At 37.5% G+C, this 25,143-nt stretch overlaps 1 protein-coding gene across 39 annotated transcripts in view; it reads left to right on the top strand.

Moving 5' to 3' along the window:
- Neb (nebulin) overlaps positions 1–25,143 on the top strand; it is a 227,134-nt gene that overhangs the window by 64,763 nt on the left and 137,228 nt on the right. For all 39 annotated transcript variants that reach the window (XM_087209962.1, XM_087209988.1, XM_087209985.1 and 36 more), the window contains 20 exons: positions 2,088–2,192; positions 2,877–2,984; positions 4,352–4,663; positions 5,596–5,802; positions 7,733–7,837; positions 9,089–9,196; positions 10,123–10,434; positions 10,958–11,164; positions 11,611–11,715; positions 11,868–11,975; positions 12,710–13,021; positions 14,053–14,259; positions 14,662–14,766; positions 15,717–15,824; positions 17,183–17,494; positions 17,619–17,825; positions 18,259–18,363; positions 19,309–19,416; positions 21,630–21,941; positions 22,181–22,384. In XM_087209962.1, the coding sequence (XP_087066088.1) occupies positions 2,088–2,192; positions 2,877–2,984; positions 4,352–4,663; positions 5,596–5,802; positions 7,733–7,837; positions 9,089–9,196; positions 10,123–10,434; positions 10,958–11,164; positions 11,611–11,715; positions 11,868–11,975; positions 12,710–13,021; positions 14,053–14,259; positions 14,662–14,766; positions 15,717–15,824; positions 17,183–17,494; positions 17,619–17,825; positions 18,259–18,363; positions 19,309–19,416; positions 21,630–21,941; positions 22,181–22,384 (3,657 nt within the window). The remainder of the gene's footprint in view (positions 1–2,087; positions 2,193–2,876; positions 2,985–4,351; positions 4,664–5,595; positions 5,803–7,732; positions 7,838–9,088; positions 9,197–10,122; positions 10,435–10,957; positions 11,165–11,610; positions 11,716–11,867; positions 11,976–12,709; positions 13,022–14,052; positions 14,260–14,661; positions 14,767–15,716; positions 15,825–17,182; positions 17,495–17,618; positions 17,826–18,258; positions 18,364–19,308; positions 19,417–21,629; positions 21,942–22,180; positions 22,385–25,143) is intronic.

Below are 25,143 nucleotides of genomic sequence, written 5' to 3'. Positions count from 1 at the left end.
ATATATAAAATATCAATATAGGGGAATGATATACACACATGTATGTTTTTGCTTCTTAGAATCAACATACACAGTGACATTTTGACTTGTTTCAGTGACAATTAGTGTTGTTTACCTGCCTAAATATGAGCAGTATATATGCTGTGTCCAAAGTCAAAATTTTTATCTTTCATACAGTTTTTTATCTCTCGTGAATTCTATCTGCTAAACATTTTCTTCCAAAAGGAAAGTTTGATATAGAAAAGAGCCACAAGGACACCAAAAACATTTGCTCATTAATTCATTTAATGAATATTTTTGAACATCTCCCATGTGCCAGGCACCATATATAATGTGCTGATGACACAAAGACAAAATAGTGGAGGGTTAGTAGGATATAGGAATTAACAAGATGGGCCGGGGATTTAGCCCAGTGGTTCTGGTGCCTGCCTCACAAGCGGAAGGTCCCGAGTTCGATCCCCGGTACCAAAAAACCCCCAAACAAACCAAGAATACAGGACAAGAACATAAGACAGAGGTGTGGATACAGACAGAGCATTGCATATAGAGAGATGACTACTGCAGAGAGGCATAAGTTAAGTAAGCACAAGGGAAATGGGTAACTGCTGACCAGAGGTTCCTTGGCAAATTAGGAGAAGGGCATATTTCTGGCCAAAGGACTATCATAAAGACAGTAAAGGAATGAATGGAAGGAAGTGAACAGTTCAGGATTGTGACCCCATTATTGGACTCATACTAATTTGTAGGATCTGGATATGGGGGAGGTGAGAGGAGATGTGGGAGGTTTTTAATCTTTTCAAAGCTAACACTCTCAGGAAAGTGTGGAGAGTGTATGGGAGAACTGAGAAACCGGAGGCCAGAAGGTGAGGTAGGATATTACACCAAAGGGAAGACTTCGTTGGGGTTCAGATAAGGCAGCAGTAAGGAGAGAGAAGGAAGGGTTTAGGGTTCATGAGCTTTTTTAAATGTTTAGACATTGTTCCTAAAAGCAGTGAGGAATTAAAGATAATTAGATTCCTAGAAATTACTTGGTATTTGGGAAATAATTTAGATACTAACCATTTTAGACTTTGCTTGTGTACACACAGATATAGATAGGCTATTCCACATAATCATCCTTGAGAAAGGGGGATATATATTCTAAGTGGCAATTAAAAGACTGAAAATCTACTTGTGATTCTGGATCTTGGTTTTAGTAATTAAAAAATGCATTTATTTTCTATTAAGAGAAGGGTGCACTAAGATCCATTCTTCACATAAAGTAAAATCTCACATCACACAATGTCTCTTAGTGAAAAGTGTATGTAATTCTTTAAAATGACAAAATAAGATAAATATGAAATGGTAAACTTTATAATTATGCTGAATTCATGTATAAGCACCTTCCTATGAAGGGGAAATTATTATGTACTTTTATTGATATAATTCTAATTGGAATATTTTTTAACAAAAAGAAGACTCATTCTAACTTTTCCTCTGTAGGGATGAAAAGCCAAAAATGAAATAATAATAACAAAAAACTTAAGAACTGTTAACTATACTGGCAAAGAATAAACTTATCCTGCTTTGGAGAATTCTGTTAGTCATGTTAGGATTTTGCATTTTAATTTACTTTTCTTGCATTTCCGGCCGCCAAGGATTTCCACTTTGTTAAGGGCTTTTTCCTTTTTCAATTTTAATATACAAAATTGTTGAGTTTTCCTAAAAATAATATGATGTTTATTTTTTAAATGGAAAAATGTCTTTGATTTTTTTTTTTTTTTGGTGGCACGAGGAGTTGAACCCAGGGCCTTCCTCCTAAGCTATATCCCCAGCACCTTCCCTCATTTAAAATTTTTTTATTTTCAGACAGAGTCTTGCTGAGTTGCTAAATTGCCCAGACTGGGATTGAATTTATGATCCTCCTGCCTCAGCTTCCCAGAGTGCTGGGACTGCAGGCATACACAACCGCACCAGGCTCCTTTGATGATTTTTAACAATAGAAACAAATGAGAGATTATGCTAAGAATAACTCCTTTGGTGTGTGATTGATTTCACTTTTTGCACAATGTGTAATGCTTTTTTAATTTTGTGCCTGTGTGTTGCAGATCTTATACAAAGCTAAAGGAGAAGATGTAAAGCATAAATACACAATTAGTCCTGATCTTCCACAGTTTCTCCAGGCCAAGTGCAATGCTTACAATATAAGTGATGTAAGTAGGATCTTTGATGGGGTATAAATCCAGACCTGGCAATAAAATGATAACATTTTAGAGAAAGGCAGTGCCTCAACAAGTACGTAGTACAGTTCTCCACATAGCCCCCAGTGGAGCATATCCCAGGATGATGGTTCTTTAATTGCCAAGTTGGTCCTTTCTAAGGTAGGACAACAGTATGGGACATAATGTTCTTCTTTATGTGGAGTCCACCATCTGTTCCCCTAGAACTTCTACTTAGTTTTCTAGTTTTCATGTGGAGGGGGAAAAAATGACAAATGAAAATAAATGAAATCCTTATTATTTTCTAACAATCATAAAATTTCTAAAGTTGATCACTAAGTCTTCTCTTGATCTTCGTTTCACAAGACTGAGCAGCTTTGTTTTTCTCACGGTCCTCAAATACCAGCGTTTCCAGAACCTTTATTACTCTCCTCTGGATCCCCTGCAGTTTCTCAGTGTCCCTCTTCCACAACGTGCCAAAACCAGATTTGGGAGAATAATTAGTGCATTGTCCAGCAATTTCCTGCTAGACACGATGTGTGATACTTTGCTAGAAGGGTATGTGGAGTTAGGGGATTCCTTCTGTCAGATTCTGTCTGACAATCCCAGAAACTGAGAAATCGCTTCCGCTGGATGAATACACAACATGCCGACATCCTTTCTGATTTTCCACCCCAGGTCTGTTACAAACGGGACTGGCATGATTTAATAGCCAAGGGCAACAACGTCCTGGCCGACGCCATTCCCATCACTGCAGCCAAGTCATCAAGAAACATTGCCAGTGACGTGAGTAAAAATTAGAGGTGAAATCTAAGTAACTGCCTATTTAAAAAATAATCAAATGTGTACTTGTTTAAATGGATACCTCACTGAAAACAATGTTGACTTAATGACATTCACATTCTGCACAGTATTGTTTTGAAAACCTGTCACTTTTTCGACATCTTTGTGATTCTTTCCAGTTGACCCTGCTTGGTAGAGCTGTCATAACCTTGACTGAAGCTTCCTCCCCTGATGCATGGGCCGGATTACCTTCGCTGACACGTTTCTCCCACAGCCCGTCTTTATTTTCAGTGGGAACACCCGGGGTGACACATGTTAAAATCAAATGACTGCCTGCATTATAATTGTATTAAAAAGATTGAAAAGATGTTATATAAATATACATAGTTTTATAAACCAACTGAGAAGACACCACCTTTTCAGGATACAATTTTGATTTGGGTAAACTGGTACCTATTTCATCTGTAATTAAAAAAAAAAAAACATGTACTTACACTTCTTCCCATCTTTGGGAAACAGAATTTTCAGAAAGCATACATGGCTTGCAGGCTACTGTCAGATGCTACTCCAGGGGCTATAGTCTTGGCTGAGAAAAGAGAAGGAAGAAACCAACCATGTGTGTAGCCCACATAAGGGACAGGGGAATAAGCACTCTCTTTCTCACATACCTATACTTACATACTTGATAATCCTTTGACTTGCTAAATCCTCGTTTATAAACCCGTACTTACATTGCAGTGTAAGGAGAGCTCAGTGTCTGCACACTTTAGGTGGATTTGAATTCTCTTGTATAAAAATTGAGGTTTTGACCTGCTGTTGAATACTCAATCTATTTCCCATTGCTGATCCCAACAGTGAGAGACCTTGACCAGGCTAGTTTTTTAAAATTAGGTTTTACTCATGAGAAACCCCCACAACAGTTCCTGCCTTTACTGTAGCTCCTTAATTTACTTACAGCTGCTTTGGCTGTGAGAGAAGCTGCTGATAATCAGGTTCGGTGAAGGCCCAGCTACCTACACAGCGAGCCATTTTGGGAAATCACATGTTGGACTAGAAAAAGTCACATCCCCGAGAAACCATGAGATACTTGGAAGGAGTCATGTTCATAGTAAATGTGAAACTTCATTTGGTTTTAAATGTCATTCTACATCCAAACCACCAATAGGAGTCAAGGCAAAGAAAAAAATGGTCTTGAATTTATAATAACATTCTCTTGAAATGCAAACCATACCACCAGCAGAGTTTGAAATAAATGTTTTAACTCAGGGCTTTCTGGCGTGAGGTGTCCTTTGCATTTCTTGAACACTTTTCCAGAAAGTTACAATGTCCTGAGTGCCTAAGACTTTGCTAACCAAATTTTGTCTCTGCAGTATAAATACAAAGAAGCATATGAGAAGTCAAAGGGAAAGCATGTGGGTTTTAGAAGCCTCCAGGATGATCCCAAGCTTGTCCATTACATGAATGTGGCAAAGCTGCAGTCCGATCGTGAATACAAGAAGAACTATGAGAACACCAAAACCAGTTACCATACCCCTGGGGACATGGTTAGCATTACAGCTGCAAAGATGGCCCAGGATGTGGCCACCAACGTCAACTACAAACAGCCGATACATCACTACACGTACCTACCCGATGCCATGAGTCTTGAGCACACAAGGAATGTGAATCAAATTCAGAGTGATGTAAGTGGATATAACATAACAGACTCAGAAATGTTGGGATGATCATTCCTCTCCATTTTATTAGGCTTCAGAACACAGTAAGGTATTTGAAAAATGCACTTTAGAATCAGCATTTGTTGAAAAACTACCAAAGGCAAGGTAGACAAGCTATTTTTTTTTTTGGCTTTCTGTACTTATATCATAATCATTGACATCTTTATTATCATAGATGAAAGATAAAACTGTTCCACTAACTGTGTGAGACACCACCTTGCTTCTCAGCCACAGATGTTCCTATGGGCCTAATTCAACCATGTTACTTGTTTAATACAAAGTAGGAGAATTCTTGAAGCTTTATGAATTCAAGAAAGTTTTTTTCTTCAAGGTCACCCTGTTATACAGGCACATCTATGTAATGAGTCATCCAAAACGCATTAGAAAGGCTTTGTTCCTGCAGCATGATTCATGGAGAGCTGAATGGGGAAGTGTTTAACATTGAGAGCATTTCTTTCTGCAGGAACCAGATTTCTGTAAGAATTGTCCTCTATAAAGAGAAGAAATGTTATTCATTTATTGGAGCTCAATGAAAATCTTTTTACCCAGCTGAAATTGGGAATCATCTAGGTGGAAAGTACAGGTGAAACTTGAAGTTTTGGAGTCCACAGTGAAATCAAAAGAAAGCCCAATTTATTATCAAAAGAAACAATTTTTTAAACAGTACCCATGGAAATATATGACCTAGATTCTTTTCTGTGCTGTATAATGCATTCTAACAACATAACTGCTCTTTTTTATGCCAAGTTTCAGGTAATAAGCTCTGTGACAGGCATAGTTAGACATGAGCTGATTGGAAAGAATTGCTGCTCGTTTCCCTTGGATAAAATTACAGATCCCAGAAACATCCCTTGAATATTTCCTATGATGCCTCCTCATGTGAGCTTACTCTTTTACAGAATGTGTATAAAGATGAGTACAACAACTTCTTGAAGGGCATTGGGTGGATCCCTATTGGCTCTTTGGAGGTTGAGAAGGCCAAGAAAGCAGGTGATGCATTAAATGAGAGGAAGTATCGACAGCACCCAGATACTATCAAGTTCACAAGTGTGCCTGACTCCATGGGCATGGTTTTAGCTCAGCAGAACACAAAGCAACTAAGTGATGTAAGTGACTTCCCTTCTAAAGGGTTCATTCATTAATAACCTCCTGTGATTGGGCTACCCCACCATCTTTCTTAATTCAATACACGAGGATGCATCTATGTTAGCAAATGAACTGCTTTCAGAAACATAAGAGACAAGTTTTACTTTTGAAGCAACTTGGACCTTGAACATAGGGAAAATAGGTGGGGGAGAAGAGGTCTGTTCCAAATTTGCTTTATTTTCCAAATGTAGAGAGTCTGACTTTTCACAAACAGATCCCTGCCCATTATACACATGAAGTGACATTACCATTATCATCAGAACAACTGCAGAACAATCTACTTATTGCTCTGAGCTCCAGTAGTTCTAGTTGGATACTAGGGGAGAGGCACAATGTCCTAATCCCATGGCATAACAGCTCCATGTTTTGAGAGGCCATCATAGAATAAGGTCTTCTGGAGAACAGTTTATTTGCAGTCATCTTGGGTCTCATTTCTGAACCCAGGACCCTTGTTCTTTCAAAGGCTAATTAGAATGCTCAGTGCCTCTCATCATTTAGTAATTTCAGAATTCTTCTAAAATGTCTCCATCAGAAAGAAATAAGTAAAAGACAAAGGAAGAAAGACTTTTTGTTTTGTTTTGTTTTCAGCCCCAAATTTTATAAGGTAGGGAATATTTTAGTTGCGTTAGATCTGAGGATTATCTGAGGGGCTTTTTTAGGGGGTGTTGACACAGGGTCTCACTGTGTAGTTCAGGCTGGCCCTGAACTCACTATGTAGGTTATGTTGGTCTTTGAATTTGGGGTAATCCTCCTGCCTCAGACTTCTGAGTGCTGAGATTATAGGTGTGTGCCACAAACCCTGGCCTATCTGTGGGTTTTATTTCTTAGTGTAGTCCCTGCTCTTACATTACTGCAGATCTTTAGGATTAATTCTATTTTAGTTGCCAAAAATGGTATAGATTATTTTTATTTTTTTTTTACTGAGCAAGGTGTCCCTTCTCATTGAATTTTCCCAGTTCACTTGGAAAACTGTACACTCAGTATATTGTCTTCCCTATCCCAATAAAAGCCATCAACATCTACCTAGTAAGTACAGCTGGAAACGTAGTGGTCTCCTTTAACACTCCCTCACAGTCCAGTACATCTACGAAGACAGCGCCCTGTCCTCAACATCTCCCAGCCAACTAGCTGGAGCATCTGTCTCTCCTCTGCCACCAACCCTAGTTCTGGCTTTCTTGTCTCTACTGGAGGCACTGCAGTGATCTGCTGCCAGGACTCCCTGCCTGGGGTCTCACACAGCTACCTGAGAGAATGTCTTAAACCAAGAATCGTGTCACCTCCCTTGAATATGAAAAACCTGTTAGGACCTTTTTCTGGGATTTAAAATGTAAACTTATTAACTTGGCTGAAAAGATCCTCCACTCCAAGGCCTGCTCCCTGCTCTGTCTACCCTTCTTGGCTCCTCTGGGCACATCCAACCCCTTGTTTCAGGTTGCCCCCAGTTGTTCAAAGTGGGCAGGCTCTTCTTCTGCCAGCAAGTCTCCCCTTGCTCCAAGTTTGAGTGTAAATTTTACCCTCGCAGAGAGCCTTTATGACTATTTTTGTTCTCTACTACAGTTATTCTATTTAAAACACCTCACACATTTTTGCTATAGTTTGTAATTCACATGTTTACTGTCTGCCTCTTCTAGACTGTAAGCTTCAAGAAGACAGTCTACCTTTTTCAGCACTTTACACCCTAGAGCCTAACACCCTTCCTGGACCTCAGTCCAGTGAACATTGGTGGAGTAAGAACGTGACTATGTCAGCCAGAGACCCCTCCCCGCCATACTGTAGGCATTTGGCTTGTATGTGGAAAACACAAATGATAGCTTCCAAAGGAGTGGGTGCTTGATGAAGCTCACATTCTGTCGGTTTATGACATTTGGACATTTCTTCCTTTGTTTGCAGCTGAACTACAAGGTGGAGGGTGAGAAAGTGAAGCACAAGTACACAATAGACCCCGACTTGCCTCAGTTTATTCAAGCCAAGGTCAACGCCTTCAACATGAGTGATGTGAGTGTTTGGCTGGAGCCAGTCAAACATTGCTTCCAGGGCCTCTCCTTTCCTGTTTGGGTCCCTCTTACACTGCGCAGTTGAAGGGCAGCAGACTGCACGTGGAGCCTCTGAGTCCCCAGATGCCCTGATCACACAATGTGAGACCGGGGCCATCATAAGACTTTGCTTACTGTAGAAGTTTTTCAGAGCTTGGCCTGGGACTCATTAGCGGGTGGTAAAATCAGTCTAGAAAATGCTGTCCCATTTTTGAAGAAATGGAAGAAGTGATTGGAAAATGTGGGAATACATAGTCTATCATAAGACTAAGTATTGCTTTGTACTACTTTGGTTTCAGTTATTTATTAAAGCTTCTAAAAGAGTTTAATTTTCTTAAAAAACTGAATAAGCCTATTTTGGGTAATCTAGACACAAAATTGGTGATGGTGTTTAAATCTATTATTTGTATTGTTTTCTTTTTAAAAAATCTTGGTAATTTTTGAATAACACTGTTTTATTTCTTTCTTTTTTTTTTTTTTTTTTTGGTACCAGGGATCAAACTCAGGTCCTTGCAACTTGCAAGGCAAATGACAAAGCCACTGAGCTAAATCTCCAGCCCTGTTTTATTTCTTTACAGATGTCCTAGTCATTCTTCCTAACATTTTAGGCTGTGATTTGTCCCCAAATGTACATTTTTAGTAATCTTTTTTTTTTTTTTTTGGTACCGAGGATCGAACTCGGATCCTTGCACTTGCGCAGCAGGCGGCGAAACCACTGAGCTAAATCCCCGGCCCTTTAGTAATCGTTTTTATGCTTTGGCTCATTAAAAAATTTCCCCTAATTTTATAAGTAATATTTAAGCAATAAGATCAATTAAAGCTAGGTGGCATTACATTTAAAATTTTAATTTTAGCTTCTATACCTGACAATGTATAAATTTAAAATGCTTTATTCTGTAACTTTTCTCAAAGGTATTATGTGCTTATTACAGAAAAGTTGAATATATAGACAATTATGAAAAGATAAATTGACATCTTATGTTATTTCACATTCGGAACGTTATTTTTCTGTTATTTTGTTATGCAAAAATATGTTTTTAAATTATACGTATCTGATAGAGATGTAAGAGATGAACTAATATCCTAATTCTGTGATTCTCTTCACAGAAAAGGATGTGTTATGACAGGTTTTTGAAGGACCATTTTGGCATCCTTTTTCATTCCTTTTTTAATAATGGGAAGTCACAAAATAATCTTTCTTTTTTTCTTAAAGGCTCATTATAAAGCAGACTGGAAGAAAACCCTTGCTAAAGGCTATGATTTGAGACCAGATGCCATTCCCATTGTTGCCGCAAAAAGTTCAAGAAATATTGCGAGTGACGTAAGTCCAGTTTGAAAATAGTAAATGGCCTCTCCATATCTTCTCAAAATCTCTGCACGGGTGTATAAGGCTATTAATTACCTAAGGAAGCAAATAAAAAATTATGATGTAAAATACTTCCTAATATTCTGAGTACCAATAATATTTTTGTATTTCTCGATTTAAATATCTTTAAAAACTTAAGACAGTTGTCACAAAGAAATAATTAGATTTTTTAAAATTGTCGAAACTTTGAAACTCACATTACTATCATCGTGAACCTAAAAGCCCCTTTTAATTTGGATTTTGTCAAGAAAAAGTCTATACAAAAATACCACTAAATCAAAAATGTCTCTGAATATTTTAAAAGAATATGCTCTTTTAATTTTATAATTTCTACAGAGTTATACAATAAAAAAATAGGATATTAGCTTTTGTTTTTTACAATGTATGTTATATTTTCTCAATGAATCAATGAAAATGTCTTTATAGGGTAAAAAATTCATTAATTTCAATACTTTATATTAGGGCTTTGCTGAAATTGTGATTATGCAAATATTTTATAAGATAATGCAAAACCTTCAATGCTTGAACCTTCAAGCATATTCAAACAATCTACTTATGAACAATCTAGATATAAACTACAAATTAGTCCTTTTTTTTAAATTTTGTTTTTTGTTTTTGGTACTGGGGATCGAACTCTGGACCTTGCACTTTCGAGTCAGGCAGTGGAACCACTGAGCTAAATCCCTGGCCCTAAATTAGTCTTCTCTTAATTGTCCTCAGAACAGGTTTCAAGACCACCAATTAGAATTATTTTGGTAGTTATTTGTTTAAAAACACAACAAATCTAGATGTTACCTAGACCCAAACTGAGTTTGGCTTTTGCTTGTTATATAAATTCAAACTTCTACCCTATCAAATTTCTGTCCTTTTCTTTCAAATAGTGCAAATATAAAGAGACTTATGAGAAAGCTAAAGGCAAGCAGATTGGATTTCTTAGTCTTCAAGATGATCCTAAACTGGTTCACTACATGAATGTGGCCAAAATCCAATCAGATCGTGAGTACAAGAAAGGTTATGAAGCCAGCAAGACTCGGTACCACACACCTTTGGATATGTTCAGTGTGACCGCTGCAAAGAAATCTCAGGAGGTTGCTACCAACACTAACTACAGACAACCCTTCCACAACTACACGCTCCTGCCCGATGCCTTGAATGTGGAGCACTCCAGGAATGCCATGCAGATTCAGAGTGATGTATGTGCCGGGCACCAGTTGGCAGCAGAGTTAGGCTTTTGTGTGTACGGGTGGCAGGGAAGCACAAGAACCACCCACTCCATTCTAAACCTGTCTGAGCTCACTGTTCTTCAGACATCTCCTGCAGAATTTGAAGTTTTAGGATTTCACTTATTTGAACAACATGTGAATATAAATGTGCATATATTTTAAATTTTGGAGCATATGATGTATGAAAATTTTGAAGGCTTAAGTAGGTGACTTATTCCCTTCCCAATGCAAAATTCATTAACTTTTTATTTCTTTTCTTCAAGAAAGTCAATTTTTAGAGGAATTATTAAGTTAGGATTTTCTGTCCAAAAACACCATGAATACAATTATTTTCATGATCATATTTTTTTCCAAAAGGCCACAGAGTAAAATTCACCTTTCTCTTCCTCCCTTTTGTATTGTCCCTTCTTTTCTCCTTGGTAATAAGTCATGTAGCCAAAGAAATGCAAGTCTTGCCTCTTTCTGAAATGAAACTTCCTTTCTTGTTGTAAAGAATCTCTACAAATCCGACTTCACAAACTGGATGAAAGGGATTGGCTGGATCCCAATAGAGTCCTTGGAGGTGGAGAAGGCAAAGAAAGCAGGAGAGATTCTTAGCGAAAAGAAGTATCGCCAGCACCCGGAGAAGCTGAAGTTCACATACGGCATGGACACAATGGAACAGGCACTTAACAAAAGTAACAAACTGAATATGGATAAGGTAAGAGCCCATCTGCTAGCCTCCACTCGATCCTCAGAGTGCTCAGGCCATTAAGCCCTGCACTGGCCTTAGACTTCTTCAGTATGCTTTTCTTTCTGGTGGCCATATTGGTGGTGAGAACTCCATTGTGTTTAGAGCTTTCTCTTTTGTATTGACTTTCAGGCCATCTCTCCACACCACATTAAGGGTACAACATTATGATACAGCTCCACACAGCAATGGAATGAAAGCAAAATAGCAATTTTTGCTTCAATGAAAGAGGGGTCCCTCATTGATGATGATTTTTCCCATTGTGTATTTGCTGCCTTCAGCCATCTTCCTATTTCATCCATTTTCTAATATCAAATTTAATCTCTTCTACCATGAGAATGTAAATCTCTTTTTGTTACTATTATAACTACAAACTTGTCCTGCTCTAAATCCCCCATGTGACTTTCTTTTCATAGAGGCAGTATACTGAAAAGTGGAACAAAGATAAGACTACGATTCATGTCATGCCTGATACTCCAGACATTTTACTCTCCAGAGTAAACCAAATCACCATGAGTGAGGTGAGTAGATCAGCAACAAAAAGTCGGGGAGGAGGTGGAGGGAACTAATACTTCGGAAATGTCTGTCTTCTACATGACAGCCACTTTAGAATCAGTATCCTCATTCAGACCCAAGTAATAAGATGCTCTTTGTCTTCTGTTTCATTGTTTAGAAACTGTACAAAGCTGGCTGGGAAGAAGAAAAGAAGAAAGGATATGATCTGCGGCCTGACGCCATCTCAGTAAAGGCTGCCAGAGCCTCTAGAGACATGGCCAGTGACGTAAGCACGTCTCCTAGCCCTTCCTTAGGCTGAACAGACAGCAAATGAGCTGAGCTTGCGTGTGTTCGAGAGCTGGGGCCAGCTTCAATCAGCTGGGGGGACAACAGGCCCCATCACACACACGTTGCCTCCCTTCATCCTCTAATCAGGCCCAAGAACCCTCTAATCGTTTGTTCATTATTCTATGTAAAATGTGACTGGGTCTTGTTTTAGTAAGTTGATTTTTGAGTTTTCAAACCATTTATAGACAATTCTGCACAAATGGTAAGTGTGAAATCTACACATTTCACCCCGGGGACCACAACCAGGCTCTTTACTCACTTTTTTTTTTTTTTTGGTACCCGGGATTGAACTCAGGGCCTTGTGCTTGCCACTTGTGCCACTGAGCTAAATTCCCATCCGTCTTTATTCACTTTAAAGAGGCACTATCAGCAATTGTGCTGCAGCCTTTTCTGTGCTTAGTTGTCTGAGAAGGAAGAAATGTTTCCTCAGTCACCCTAAGCCAACTTATATTTATGTCTCCTTAACTTTGAGATTATTTTCTTTCCATGGACTCAAATAGAGGACAAAATTTGAAGTACAAATCTCCCTGGCCATGGTGACCTCTCTGTGCCTAATTCTAGAGGAATTCTGAAATCCTTTACCGAGGCATCAAAGCCAATGGCACCAAGTGAATGATATTTGTTCTCTTCCTTTCTCTATTTCTATTGTTGTGTTTTCTTTTCTGTCCACAGTACAAATACAAGCAAGCCTATGAACAAGCCAAAGGGAAACACATTGGCTTCCGGAGCCTGGAAGACGACCCCAAGTTGGTGCACTTCATGCAGGTGGCCAAGATGCAGTCAGACCGGGAATACAAGAAGGGATATGAGAAATCCAAGACATCCTTCCACACTCCAGTGGACATGTTCAGCATGGTGGCAGCCAAGAAGTCTCAGGAAGTGGCCACTAATGCTAACTACAAGAACATAATCCATACCTACAACATGCTTCCTGATGCCATGAGCTTTGAATTGGCCAAGAATATGATGCAGATTCAAAGCGAGGTATGTGAAAGCCACAACATTTAAGCAAATCATCTGTGACCATAGTAATACCATTTTGAAAAATCTTGAAAGAAATTCATGTGCAGTTTCCTGACCTGGTATTCTATTTGTTGCCTGCGGTAGAATTTAACTCTTTTAATAAAAGCAGATCAACTCAAGAAACTAAAGTCTTACTTTCTACTTTAGTTTCTGCGAGCATTGTTGAATTTTGAATAAAGCAACAGAGCAAATGAGACTTGGTTTCAGGAAAAATGTATTGAAAGAAATAAGTCTAGCAAAGGGCATTGAGTACATTGCGGGATCCTGACAGGAACAAAAGTGAAGAAACTCTGAAGCTCCAGCCCCTCACTCCCAAGCAGCTTTCAACCCACTGCTTCTATCTTTGTAGTTGCCTATTTTATTGATGAAATATTGAGGAGTTGTTGACTGAGGTAGCTTTTGGGATGAATACAGCTGATGAGGCCATTTGGTGGCTAGATGGATCTAAATTACCAACCCAAAGCAGACCACCCTACATCAAGCCTGCGTTTCTCTTTGTGAATGTGAACTTGACCTATTGTTTGCCAGGGAGGTGAACCAGTGCCTAATGAAAGGGACTGTGGTACAGTTGCAGAGAGAAATGTCAGGGCTGAGGGGGAAATAAACACACCAAGGCCTGGTGAGGTTTCTGTCGTGTCTGAGGGAAATGGGATGGTGGCAGACGATCAGATTTAGGCACATAGCGAGAAATGGGCCTTCCCGATGCTCTAAGGGAACTTAGAAGTTTTGGTATAGGGGTCAGCATAGTCATCTTCACAAGGAGATAATAGTCAAATAGAAGGTTCATCTTTTTGGCATTTCTAGCACTTTTTCTTTACGAAGGCATTAAGAAAAGCAAATCACAAAGACCTTTCTGTGTATTTTTAATTTCTCATGCAAAAAATGTAAAAAAGAAAGTGTTAGGAATAAAAATGTTTGAATTTCAACTTTTTATTGGTTGAAAACTGAAGTTTTTATTTCATCTCAATATTGAATTTTTTCCTTTTTGGCAGAATCAGTACAAAGCTGACTATACTGACTTCATGAAGGGCATTGGATGGCTCCCTCTGGGCTCTCTAGAAGCTGAGAAAAACAAGAAAGCCATGGAGATTATTAGTGAAAAGAAGTACCGCCAACATCCAGACACTTTGAAGTACTCCACATTGATGGACTCAATGAACATGGTTTTGGCCCAGAATAATGCAAAAATTATGAATGATGTAAGTCTTTCAATAATGTAGTGTTTCATGTACATCAGAGAGAATCCAGGTCTCTTTTTTATTTGATCCACAGGTTTTGCTAACCCAGTTACAAGGGATCATATTTGAGCTTTACTTTAGTTTGGAAAAGGGTCTTAGAGCTTAAAAAAATAATAATTTCCAAGTAGTACCCCCTCAATGTCTGCTGAATCTTCCTATCTTACTGGCATAACAAAATAGGTAGGAACTCTTTCTTTCTTTGATTATACATCTTGAAGATGAGCCAGTCCCATTTGTCTAAGGTAAGGATGAGTAGAAGTTCATAGCACTGAACCAGCAGAGTACCTGGAAACAACTCTGTGTATATGTGCTGAGTAAGCTCTTCTAAAGATTTTAAATACTACCTACACTTTTCCCCCCTAGCAACTCTACAGACAAGCATGGGAAGCTGACAAGACCAAAGTCCATATCATGCCTGATATCCCTGAGATTATTTTGGCAAAGGCAAATGCAATTAATATGAGTGATGTAAGTACAGTTTCCCGTTGGCACCTTTCCTTTTAGCTTGTTTGAACCAGTAAGAACATATGTAACTAATCAATGTCTCTTTCAATCATATGAGTAAATGCTTAAAAAATAATAGAATCCATAAATGAGAATCGTTCCCTTTCTAATCTCGCTCTGTTAAGAGTTGAGCCTATCAATGGAGGTTGGGACAAGCAGTTAGGAATTTGAAGAGTGATTGGATTTTGTTCTGGGGCAGGAACTCATCAAACTAAGAGGCCTGGCAGGAAGAGAAGGGCTTGTGGCCAGGAGAAGAGGAAAAGAAAGTGAGAGTCTCGTGAGCTCACTGTTAGAGAGCCCCTCCACCACACTTTGGAGATGATCCTAAAGAAGGGTTAAATGGAAAGGGAAGATAAACAGTTTGAAGAAATTGGGGCAAGCTCTACAACAAGAAATATGGAACACTTGTTAGAAAATGCCTTCATGTTTTACTTCATTTATTATTCTTCCTAACCATAACTGCTATGAAATCCTCTGATCCTTTTCTTTGTTTGAATTCCACAGTGATTTGGAATTGCTGACTTTTAAAAATTTTAGAATCTATATACTTATATGATTAAAAGTTAGTGAAGTTTCCTTTTGATAAATGAAGATGACTATTACTTTAGTTTTCCTTAAAATTTTACTTGATAAAGTACATCAATAAGAATCTACTTTACATCCTTAATGTATATTTACAGTCTTATAGAGATCAGTACCTTTTACTTTTTCTGGTGGCTTCTTAATGTTTGAGTTTGTAATAGCTTTTTTTTCCAAACACAATTATGTTACTTATGAGAGCATTCAGCCCCTAAACCACCAACAAAGCTTTCTGCCCAAAATAAAAAGAATGCCACAGTGCTAGTTTACTCTTTTGGAGTAAATCCAGGCTTTCTTATGTAGAGAAAAACTATTGCCTTTGCTTATCTTTACAGAAACTCTACAAACTTTCTTTGGAAGAGTCTAAAAAGAAAGGCTACGATCTCAGGACAGACGCAATTCCTATCAAAGCCGCCAAGGCCTCGAGAGATATTGCAAGTGATGTAAGTGTGAAGGAAAGCAGTACAAAATAATAAGGTCTGAGTTCTGGAAACACTGAGTGGGTAAAACAAAGAAAAAAAGTGTGCCTGTTGACAGTAGCCTCACTGGGTCCTGTGAATGTCTCTTAGTCTTGTTTATGTGTTTTCCCTGGTATTTCTGGAAAAAAAAACAAACAGAATGCTATGTTATGCCCCATAGATCTTAGCTCTCTACCTCAAGGGATCTAGGTGAACTTACCTTGATTTCTGTCATCAAAACTATGGCTTGTGGAAAGTCTTTCTTGGTGAAAGGCTGTGTTGTTCTTGTCTCTGTCTCTTACGATCTGACATCCTAACAGAATGTCTCATGTAGCATTGAGTTGGGAGTGCTGATTATTTGGGCTGGTGACAGCAATTTTTAAGTAATCAGAAATTTTGCAAACCAGTTGTTAACCCACTGTAGCTTAATGTCAGCTGTGGTGAGAGTGTTTATACCATAGAAACTGTCAAACACTACGAATCAGTGCCCTCATCCCATTCCAGAAAAGGCCAGTGCCTCAGTACAACATTGTCACAACATATCTCCTGTAAGAAACTTAATTCATTCACTGGATTATTTCCACCAGAAATTCACTCCCAGGGAGCATTTAATGACTGAGGGTGTTGGAAGGAGCACACTGCTGTGCATGCTTTCTTGGCTGCCTCCCAGTTGTACTTTGCTCTTCCGTCTCTGTTCTTTACCACCCCCACCTATACAGCACTTCCCACACCCTCTCATTGTCCTGAGGATTCCACATTCTCCCTCCGTGACACTGCATTTGTCTTTTCTGGCTCCTACTTCATGAAAAGATAGGCAGAATGAGAAATTTTCCATGTATCATGATCTCCCCTTAGAAGTTGAGGTGGTAAATAGTAAAAATTTCTTCCACATTATGTCAGTTTAGATACTTTTAAAAGTAATAGCATTATGCAAATATAAAGCTACTCTAAAATTATACTGTGTATTTTATAGTTGAATCTGTTCTCATCAGCAAATGACTGGCTGTTTGATTTCTCAGGGTAGTATTAAACTGTTTAGATCATGTGTTATTTTTTGTATTCTTATTTTTGTAACAACAGAGTATATGCATAAGTCATTAAGTATAATACAGCATCACAAGTTCTGGGTTCTAATCCTTAGTCATTGCCGCAAGTCATACATAATCATCTATAACATGAGGGCAATAATAAAAATTTTCCTATTTACCTTACAAGGTATAGTTGTAAGAATCAAGTTACAAAGGTAAATGTCCAAAACATGTTTTGTATACTGTAGTGCTCTATACAAGAATCATTTTAGCCAAGAGAATTATTACTTATACATTGTCATATTTTCTTCACAGTATAAATATAAGTACAATTATGAAAAGGAGAAGGGAAAAATGGTTGGTTTCCGTAGCCTTGAGGATGATCCAAAATTAGTCCATTCCATGCAAGTGGCTAAGATGCAATCTGATCGAGAGTACAAGAAAAGCTATGAGAAGACAAAGACCAGCTACCACACCCCTGCTGATATGCTTAGTGTTACAGCCGCCAAGGATGCCCAAGCCAACATCACCAACACTAACTACAAGCACCTGATTCACAAGTACATCCTCCTTCCGGATTCGATGAACATTGAGCTGACCAAGAATATGAATCGTATACAGAGTGATGTAAGACTCTCTTTCATCTGGGTGATTTAGTTGGATTCTTAGTATGGGAAGAAAGATAACAGTCCTACATGCCCTAATTTTGTATTTAAATTGATGAGGTAGAGTTTGCCTTTTCTCTTTATAGAACGAATATAAACAAGACTACAATGAATGGTACAAAGGCCTTGGCTGGAGTCCAGCTGGTTCCCTGGAAGTGGAGAAGGCCAAGAAAGCCACAGAATATGCCAGCGATCAGAAGTATCGCCAGCATCCTAGCAACTTCCAGTTTACAAAGCTGAATGATTCCATGGACATGGTGCTAGCCAAACAGAATGCTCATACCATGAACAAGGTAGGAGAACTTGCCCTTCCACATGGCTCTCAAGTGAGGAAAGGCTCTGGGCCTTGTTTTGGGAAATCCAGCTGAGGTCTACTACTTCTAGCAGTGGAAGACAGTTCTGGAGCATCTCCTTATACCATTTTATAAGGCCCATCTCCTGTATTTCCTTCTTTTGCCCTTCTAATTGGGGTAGAAATTACTTTGGATTTTTAATGATTACATCTGAACTACTTTCAATGCATTCTAGCTGATAAAAAAATATCTGAAATAATATTTTAAAAATCTGAGTTTGTTTTCTAACATCTCTTGTTAATTATATCTTACTTTAATTATTATTCACTATTTCAAATTGAGTGTATTCAAGTACTCGGTATATTTATTTTTTCCTGTTTTTCCCAAACAGTTATTCAGACTTCAGATATCTCTTTTTTTTCCTACTTTCTAGCATTTATACACTGTTGATTGGAATAAAGATAAGACCAAGATTCACGTGATGCCTGATACACCAGATATTTTACAAGCCAAGCAGAATCAAACACTATATAGTCAGGTAAGTATATTACTTTTGTGCTTTGTCATAAAACTTATGAAACTTATAAAATGATTTAATAGTGATGTTAGTGCTTAAGCAAAAGTGGAAGTGAATGACTGTAATTGCTTAGCCTAGGGAGATTGCAGAATATAGTGAAGAGCAAGGGCTTTGGCTAGGACTATATGCTCTAAAGAGACATGTACTACCTCTGTTTTGTTTATCTCTGTGCTCATTGTGCTTGGAGCAAAGTAGGAAATCAACAAATGTTGAAACAAACAAATTACATCACACAGACTTGGTATGAGTTTTGGCTTTGACATTTAAAATTTGCAAATAATGGGCAAATTTTCTACCTGTCTAAACCTCAGTTTGTTCATTCCTAAAAGTAGGACCATAAAAGTGCCCATGACATTGGATTGCCATAAGGACCAAATGAGAAATTTCATGTAAGGCTCTGGGCACAGTACCTGGCACATGGAGAGTACAGGATGACTACTTACTGTTTTTGTTAGTACTAGTTTTAACTGAGGAGGGTTAACTCACTTATTGCAACTTATACAAGGCATTTCACCATTTACTTTTATCATTTAGGTAATTAAAATATTATATTGATGTTTAAAATTGCCAAGATTGTAATTAACAGATAGAAAAGTGGTACCTGATATATCAGATATGACCACATCATTGCTGAACAATAAAGGCCATGTTCAAATATAGCACAAAGTGGGTCTCATCTCAAAGCCAAAATGAAAATAAAAAATGAAGCCAGGTCACATGATACTAGGTCAGAACTTTTCCAAATCTACCAAAATCTACCACCTGTTTTGTTTTCATCCATATCTATAGAGATAGGATAGATGATGTTAGAATCTGATATCCACTTTCTACTTAAACTTTTGCTTAATAATCTGTCATGATTTTAATATAGAAGGAAGAATGCTAATGAGTTTCTTTAATTTTTAGAAATTCTATAAACTAGGATGGGAAGAAGCTTTGAAGAAAGGCTATGATCTCCCAGTTGATGCAATTTCTGTACAGCTGGCCAAAACATCAAGAGACATCGCTAGTGATGTAAGTACTGGTTTGAGTTATATAAAGGTATAATTTTATCTGAATCAGGTAACTTAATATTGGTAACTATTTTTATAGATAAACTTTACTTTTGTTGTTCCTTTTGTCTTCCTTTACTTATCCAGAACACACTCTTCTTTGTCCGTATTTGAGCATCAACAGGGGCTTCCTGGATTATAGGAAACCTCTAAGATCTAGTGCTTCAAGATATTACAAAGAAATCAGAGATTTCAGCTTTTTCCTACTTTGTCTGAAATTAATTTTTCTGTCTTCTCCTTGTCTGTTTTAGACAAATTCAAAGTGCCAGATAATAAATCAACCTCTATAACCCCTGCCATATTTAAGAACTAACTGTTCATTATTTTTATTTACCCCATCCTTACTATGTTAGTCAGCATTCCATGGCTGAGACAATCAACTTAAGGAAATCAACTTAAAGGAGGAAAGGTTTATTTTGGCTCCTGATTTTCAGAGGTTTCTGTGTCCGTGGTCACTTGGCATTGTTGCTTCTGCCTGTGGTAAAGCGGAACATTATAGAAGGGAGCATGTGCTAGAATAAAGCAGCTCACTTCGTGGCACATGAGAGGCAGAGAGAGGGAAGAAGGGATGGAAGGAACAAGAGGGAGAGCAAGATTTTACAGCAAAGCCCCTCCTCCAGACTCACTGTGTATGAACACAGCATACTTGATGAAATCAGTGCCCTCCTGATCCAGTCACCTCATGAAGGCCCCATCTCTGAACCCTGCTGCATTGCAGACCAACCCTTCAACACAGCCTCTGGGAGACATTCTAGATCCAAACCATAGCACTTGCACTTACGTAATTATAATAAACTACCTTGGGGTGTGGAAAACCCAGAAACATTCAGGTCCTTAGATTTAAAGTCTAGGGGTCTTAACTCCCTAGAGTTTCTGTTGGATGTCTGGTTCAAAGTTCATAGAACAAGGGCTTTTGTGCTCCAAAAGGCAGTGCCTAGTTATGATTCAAAGGGTAGTTAATACCTCTGGTGAGGAAACTAGCTATGGTCCTTACTGAGTCATTATATGTTAATAAATATTACATTGTATGCTCTGCATAGACGTGAATATATCGTTTAGTTGATCCCAAAAATTAACCAGAAAAAAAATCAGAGGACCTTAAAGAACATAAACTCTTAATCAAACTTTTTAAAACAAAACAATGAGAATTTGGTTCAATATACACAGAATGGAAAGAATGCCTAAAGACAGGACCTGACAATAAATTCTAAGGATATAAAAGGAGATTCTTTCTAACTCAATTTTGCATTCCAGAAATACTGAAAATTAATTTGATGATACATTATTATCCACTTTCTGGCTTTCAGGTCAATATCTCATTAAAATAACCAATGTCATGCTGAACCTAAAGCAGTACTGATGCTTGAATGTGCCCCAGAAAGTAAATTCATTTTTCATTTAGCATTATATGCTAAAGATAGTTTAGGAACTGAAGAAATAACATCAGCAATTTGTGAACAAAGCAACATTTGATATTACCTAATTTCTTTTCTTCTGAACCTATTATTTGGAACATACCCTAAAATTAAATCAACTATAAGTGAACTTTCTCATCATTGTAAAGATTGTATTTTCTTTCGGTTTCAAATGGTTCTTGTATCTATAAAATTGCAGAAAATAAGAGCTATTTTAATATATAATTTCATAATTTAGAATAATAGAATTTAAGGTTTATGCCATTTGTGCATGTAAGACAGAGATCCCAAACAGAACAAGCTTATATGACATATGACAGAGCTCTGAAAATCCTGCAGTTGAATAAAGTAATCTGAAGTTTGAGGCCTGTTCATTAAGTCATGTACCTTCCTAGTTTTTCTGCCATTCAGTCTGTTTTTCCCATGAGATTATCATTCCCGTAAAAATATAACAAGGACTTTATTAAATGCTATCCTAAGTCAGTATACACAATGTTTAGCACATCCACACACATATTTCTGCCTCTAATTGAACTAATTTCTCAGATAACTTCTCTTGATACTCAGCTACATTAGGTTGTTTGGAAACCTCTGCTTAAACAGGTGTTGCTTAAGTAACAAAACAGTTTTTTTACTAAGATAGACTAGATATCCCTTCTCTTATTTCAGTTTTGGAAAACCAATATGAAAACAAAGAAAACTGAGCTTGACTAGGCTTTTGTTTGTGATACTAAAAGAACTATGTTTCCTCCAATTGAAGTTCAAATATAAACAAGGTTACCGGAAGCAACTTGGACACCATATTGGATTCCGGAGCTTGCAAGATGACCCAAAACTTGTATTGTCTATGAACGTAGCCAAAATGCAGAGTGAAAGAGAATATAAGAAAGACTTTGAGAAGTGGAAAACCAAGTACACAAGTCCTGTGGACATGTTGGGTGTAGTGTTGGCCAAGAAATGTCAAGCCTTGGTTAGTGATGTGGACTACAAGAACTACTTACATCAGTGGACATGCCTGCCCGATCAGAATGATGTTATCCAAGCTAAAAAAGTGTATGAACTACAAAGTGAGGTTAGTGTCTATTAAATTCAATAGTTTATAAATATACAAAATGAGGTCAGTGTCTATTAAATTCAATAATTTTTATATTCATATTCTACATTAGTGGTTATTTAATCATAGCAAAACAAAAACTAGAAAGAAGAATTTTCATTCTTATTGAATGCACCTGCTTATTACACATAGATTCACCTAAGGTAAGGGGTGCAGGTAAGCACAGGACTTTGATGGCTTGCTTTGTCCTTTCACAGAATTTGTATAAGTCTGACCTGGAGTGGCTGAAAGGCATAGGATGGAGTCCCCTGGGTTCTTTGGAAGCAGAAAAGAATAAGCGGGCTTCGGAAATCATCAGTGAGAAGAAATATCGTCAGCCTCCAGACAAAAACAAGTTTACTAGCATTCCTGATGCCATGGACATAGTTTTGGCAAAGACAAATGCCAAAAACAGGAGTGATGTGAGTAATTCTTTAGAAATCAATAAAATAGATGGTGGTGCCTGCTACCTGGAAGTTACTCGGTAGCATTTGCTTAGTGAGTGAGTGGAACAGCAAAGCATTGCACCACGTGCCACAGCAAAATGTTTTATACTGGTTTGCTTTAGTTGAATTGTTAACCCCTCTACACATAGTTTATTATTAATTTTAGTCACTCAAAGCTTGCTTATTTATTTAACCAGGCTGTAAGGAGAAAGTTATTGAACGTACTTTTTTCTTTGAAACTTGAATTCATTAAAGCCCTAGATTTCTTGTTGTTGGAAGAGATATAGTTTATGCAGGGAAGAGATTTGAAGTAACTTACAAAAGTACAGTGGAAATGTTATAAAAGTGTATTTTCCGACAAGTACTTAAAATGCATATAATGCTGAATTTAGATAAATTGATAATACTATAGCACACAGTAAGTAAGTATATTTTTCACCTTCAACTTGTTTCCTTCTCCAGCACTGGAGAAGAGCTTGATATATAATAGTTATTCAATAAGTATTAATAGAATAAAATAAATGAGAGATAACTGTGTAATAATATTGTACAGAGAAGGAAATGATTACTCCTCACTATTAAAAACCTAACCCTGAATATTATAGAAAATTGAATTATGTTCCCTGAGATTCTAGAACTTTGGTGAGGAAGTTTAAGTATACGATAGTCATCTTAATCTTAGGCGGATCTAAATATATATACCATATATAATATGTTATAAATTTTACATAAATAAATTGAAAATTTATGTAATATGTATAAGCCTATAATCATGTGCATAGTAAGTATTATATAGTAAACATATACATAGTAAATATATACATAGAAATCTTATACATAGTAAGCATTAATAAACTGTGGCTCCTGTCTTCCTAACCAATTCTCCATAGACATTGCTGTTTTGTTTCTAAGTTACAGTAAATGCTGACCAGTAAGCTTCATTATGAATACCTAAGTATCTTTTTTTGTTGTTCTTATCATGCAGTTTGAATCCAAAAGATTGACTATAAAAGTACAGAATTACAAAAAATATTTCCCATTTCTTAAAACCCTACTTTCTTTTCTCTCCATGAAATAAGAGAGAAAAACTGAATTAGTAAGATTACCAACAGAGAAGCTCTAGATCATAAAATTGATCAATACATTCTTTTTTAAAAATTATTTTATTGGTACATTTAAGGTATACAATACATTTACATTTCTCATTGGGAACTTGTACCTTTACATGATTCATGTTGATTCTTATTTTTTTCCCCATTTGACCAATACATTCAGACAGTAACTCCTATACTTGCAGGGATGCTGCAATTTGATTCCTCTCAGGCCTCAGGACACTCACATAGGACGTGGGCCAGCTGGGCTCCGGGTCCTGCTATTTCTTCCTTTGAGTAGACTGATCCATCTATCCCAGTATAGACCACATTACTCCCACCCCCCGTGTTCCATAAGATAAAACTGGCACATACTACTGAAGAAATAGTTTAGTGGTTCTCCACCAGGGACAGTTCTGTCTCACAAGAGATCTTTTGACTACATATAGAAATATTTTTGCTGGTCACACTTGAGGATGGTATGCTACTGGCCCCTAGTGGATAGAATCTAGGAATGCTGCTAAAAATCCCACAATGCACAAGATAGCCCTTTCTTTTTTTTTCCCTTAAATTCTTTTATTGGTACATTTTAGGTATACAATACATTTACATTTATCATTGGGTGCTTGTACCTGTACATGATGTATCATGGTTCTCATTTTTTCCGCATTACCTTTCCATTCTTTCCTTTCCCCTTCCCCTCCCACCACCCCTACCCCTTTGGACCTTTTCTTATTTCAAAGTATCAATTATTAGTTATTAATCCTTTTAGTCCTTATTTACACTCTCAGTTTCTCTCACTAGAGAAACTATTTGGTATTTACACATGTGTGTCTTATTTATTTCACTTAAGAGTATGGCCTCGATATGCATCCATTTAGCTATAAATGACTCTAGTTTCTCATTCTTTATGGCTGAGTAGTACTCTATTTTATAAAAAAAAAAACCACATCTTCTTTATCCAGTTTCCAGTTGATGGGCACTTGGGCTGTTTCCAAGTTTTAGCTATTACAAACTGTGCCGCTCTAAACATGGGTGCACATATATCACTGTGGTATGATTCTTTTAATTCTTTTGGGAAAATACCCAGCAGGGGAATAGCTGGGTCAAATGGGACCTCCAGCCCTAGTTCTTTGAGGTATCTCCACACTGATTTCCATAGTGGTTGCACCAGTCTGCATTCCCACCAACAATGGAGAAGGGCTCCTTTCTTTCCACACCCCCGCCAGCATTGGTTATTGGTTGATTTCTTGATAGCAGCCATTCTTTGTGGGATGAGATGGAATCTCAATGTTATTTTCATCTGCATCTCTAGAATGAGCAGTGATGTTGAACATTTTTTCATATGTTTATTTACTTCTTTTACTTCTTTGAGAAATGTCTGTTCATTTCAGATGCCCATTTTTGAATTGGGTCTTTGAATTTGGGGGGGGGTCTGATTTTTTTCAGTTCTTTATATATTCTAGATAGTAGCCCTTTGAGTTACAGCTGCTAAAAAATTTTTCCCACATTGTAGGTTGTTTGTTAGCTCTGTTGGTGGTTTCTCTTGCAGTGCAAAAGCTTTTCAATAAGATGAAATCCCAGATTTCATCAGTTGATTCTTTCTGCTAGTTCCCGTGCTACTGAGGTTTTGTTCATAAAGTC

This window comes from Heterocephalus glaber, unplaced genomic scaffold (assembly GCF_053883595.1).
Source record: "Heterocephalus glaber isolate CG9 unplaced genomic scaffold, H.glaber_assembly_v1.0 deba00001097, whole genome shotgun sequence".
In the NCBI taxonomy this organism is placed as follows: Eukaryota; Metazoa; Chordata; class Mammalia; order Rodentia; family Bathyergidae; genus Heterocephalus; species Heterocephalus glaber.
This window is presented reverse-complemented; position numbering and strand designations above follow the sequence as displayed.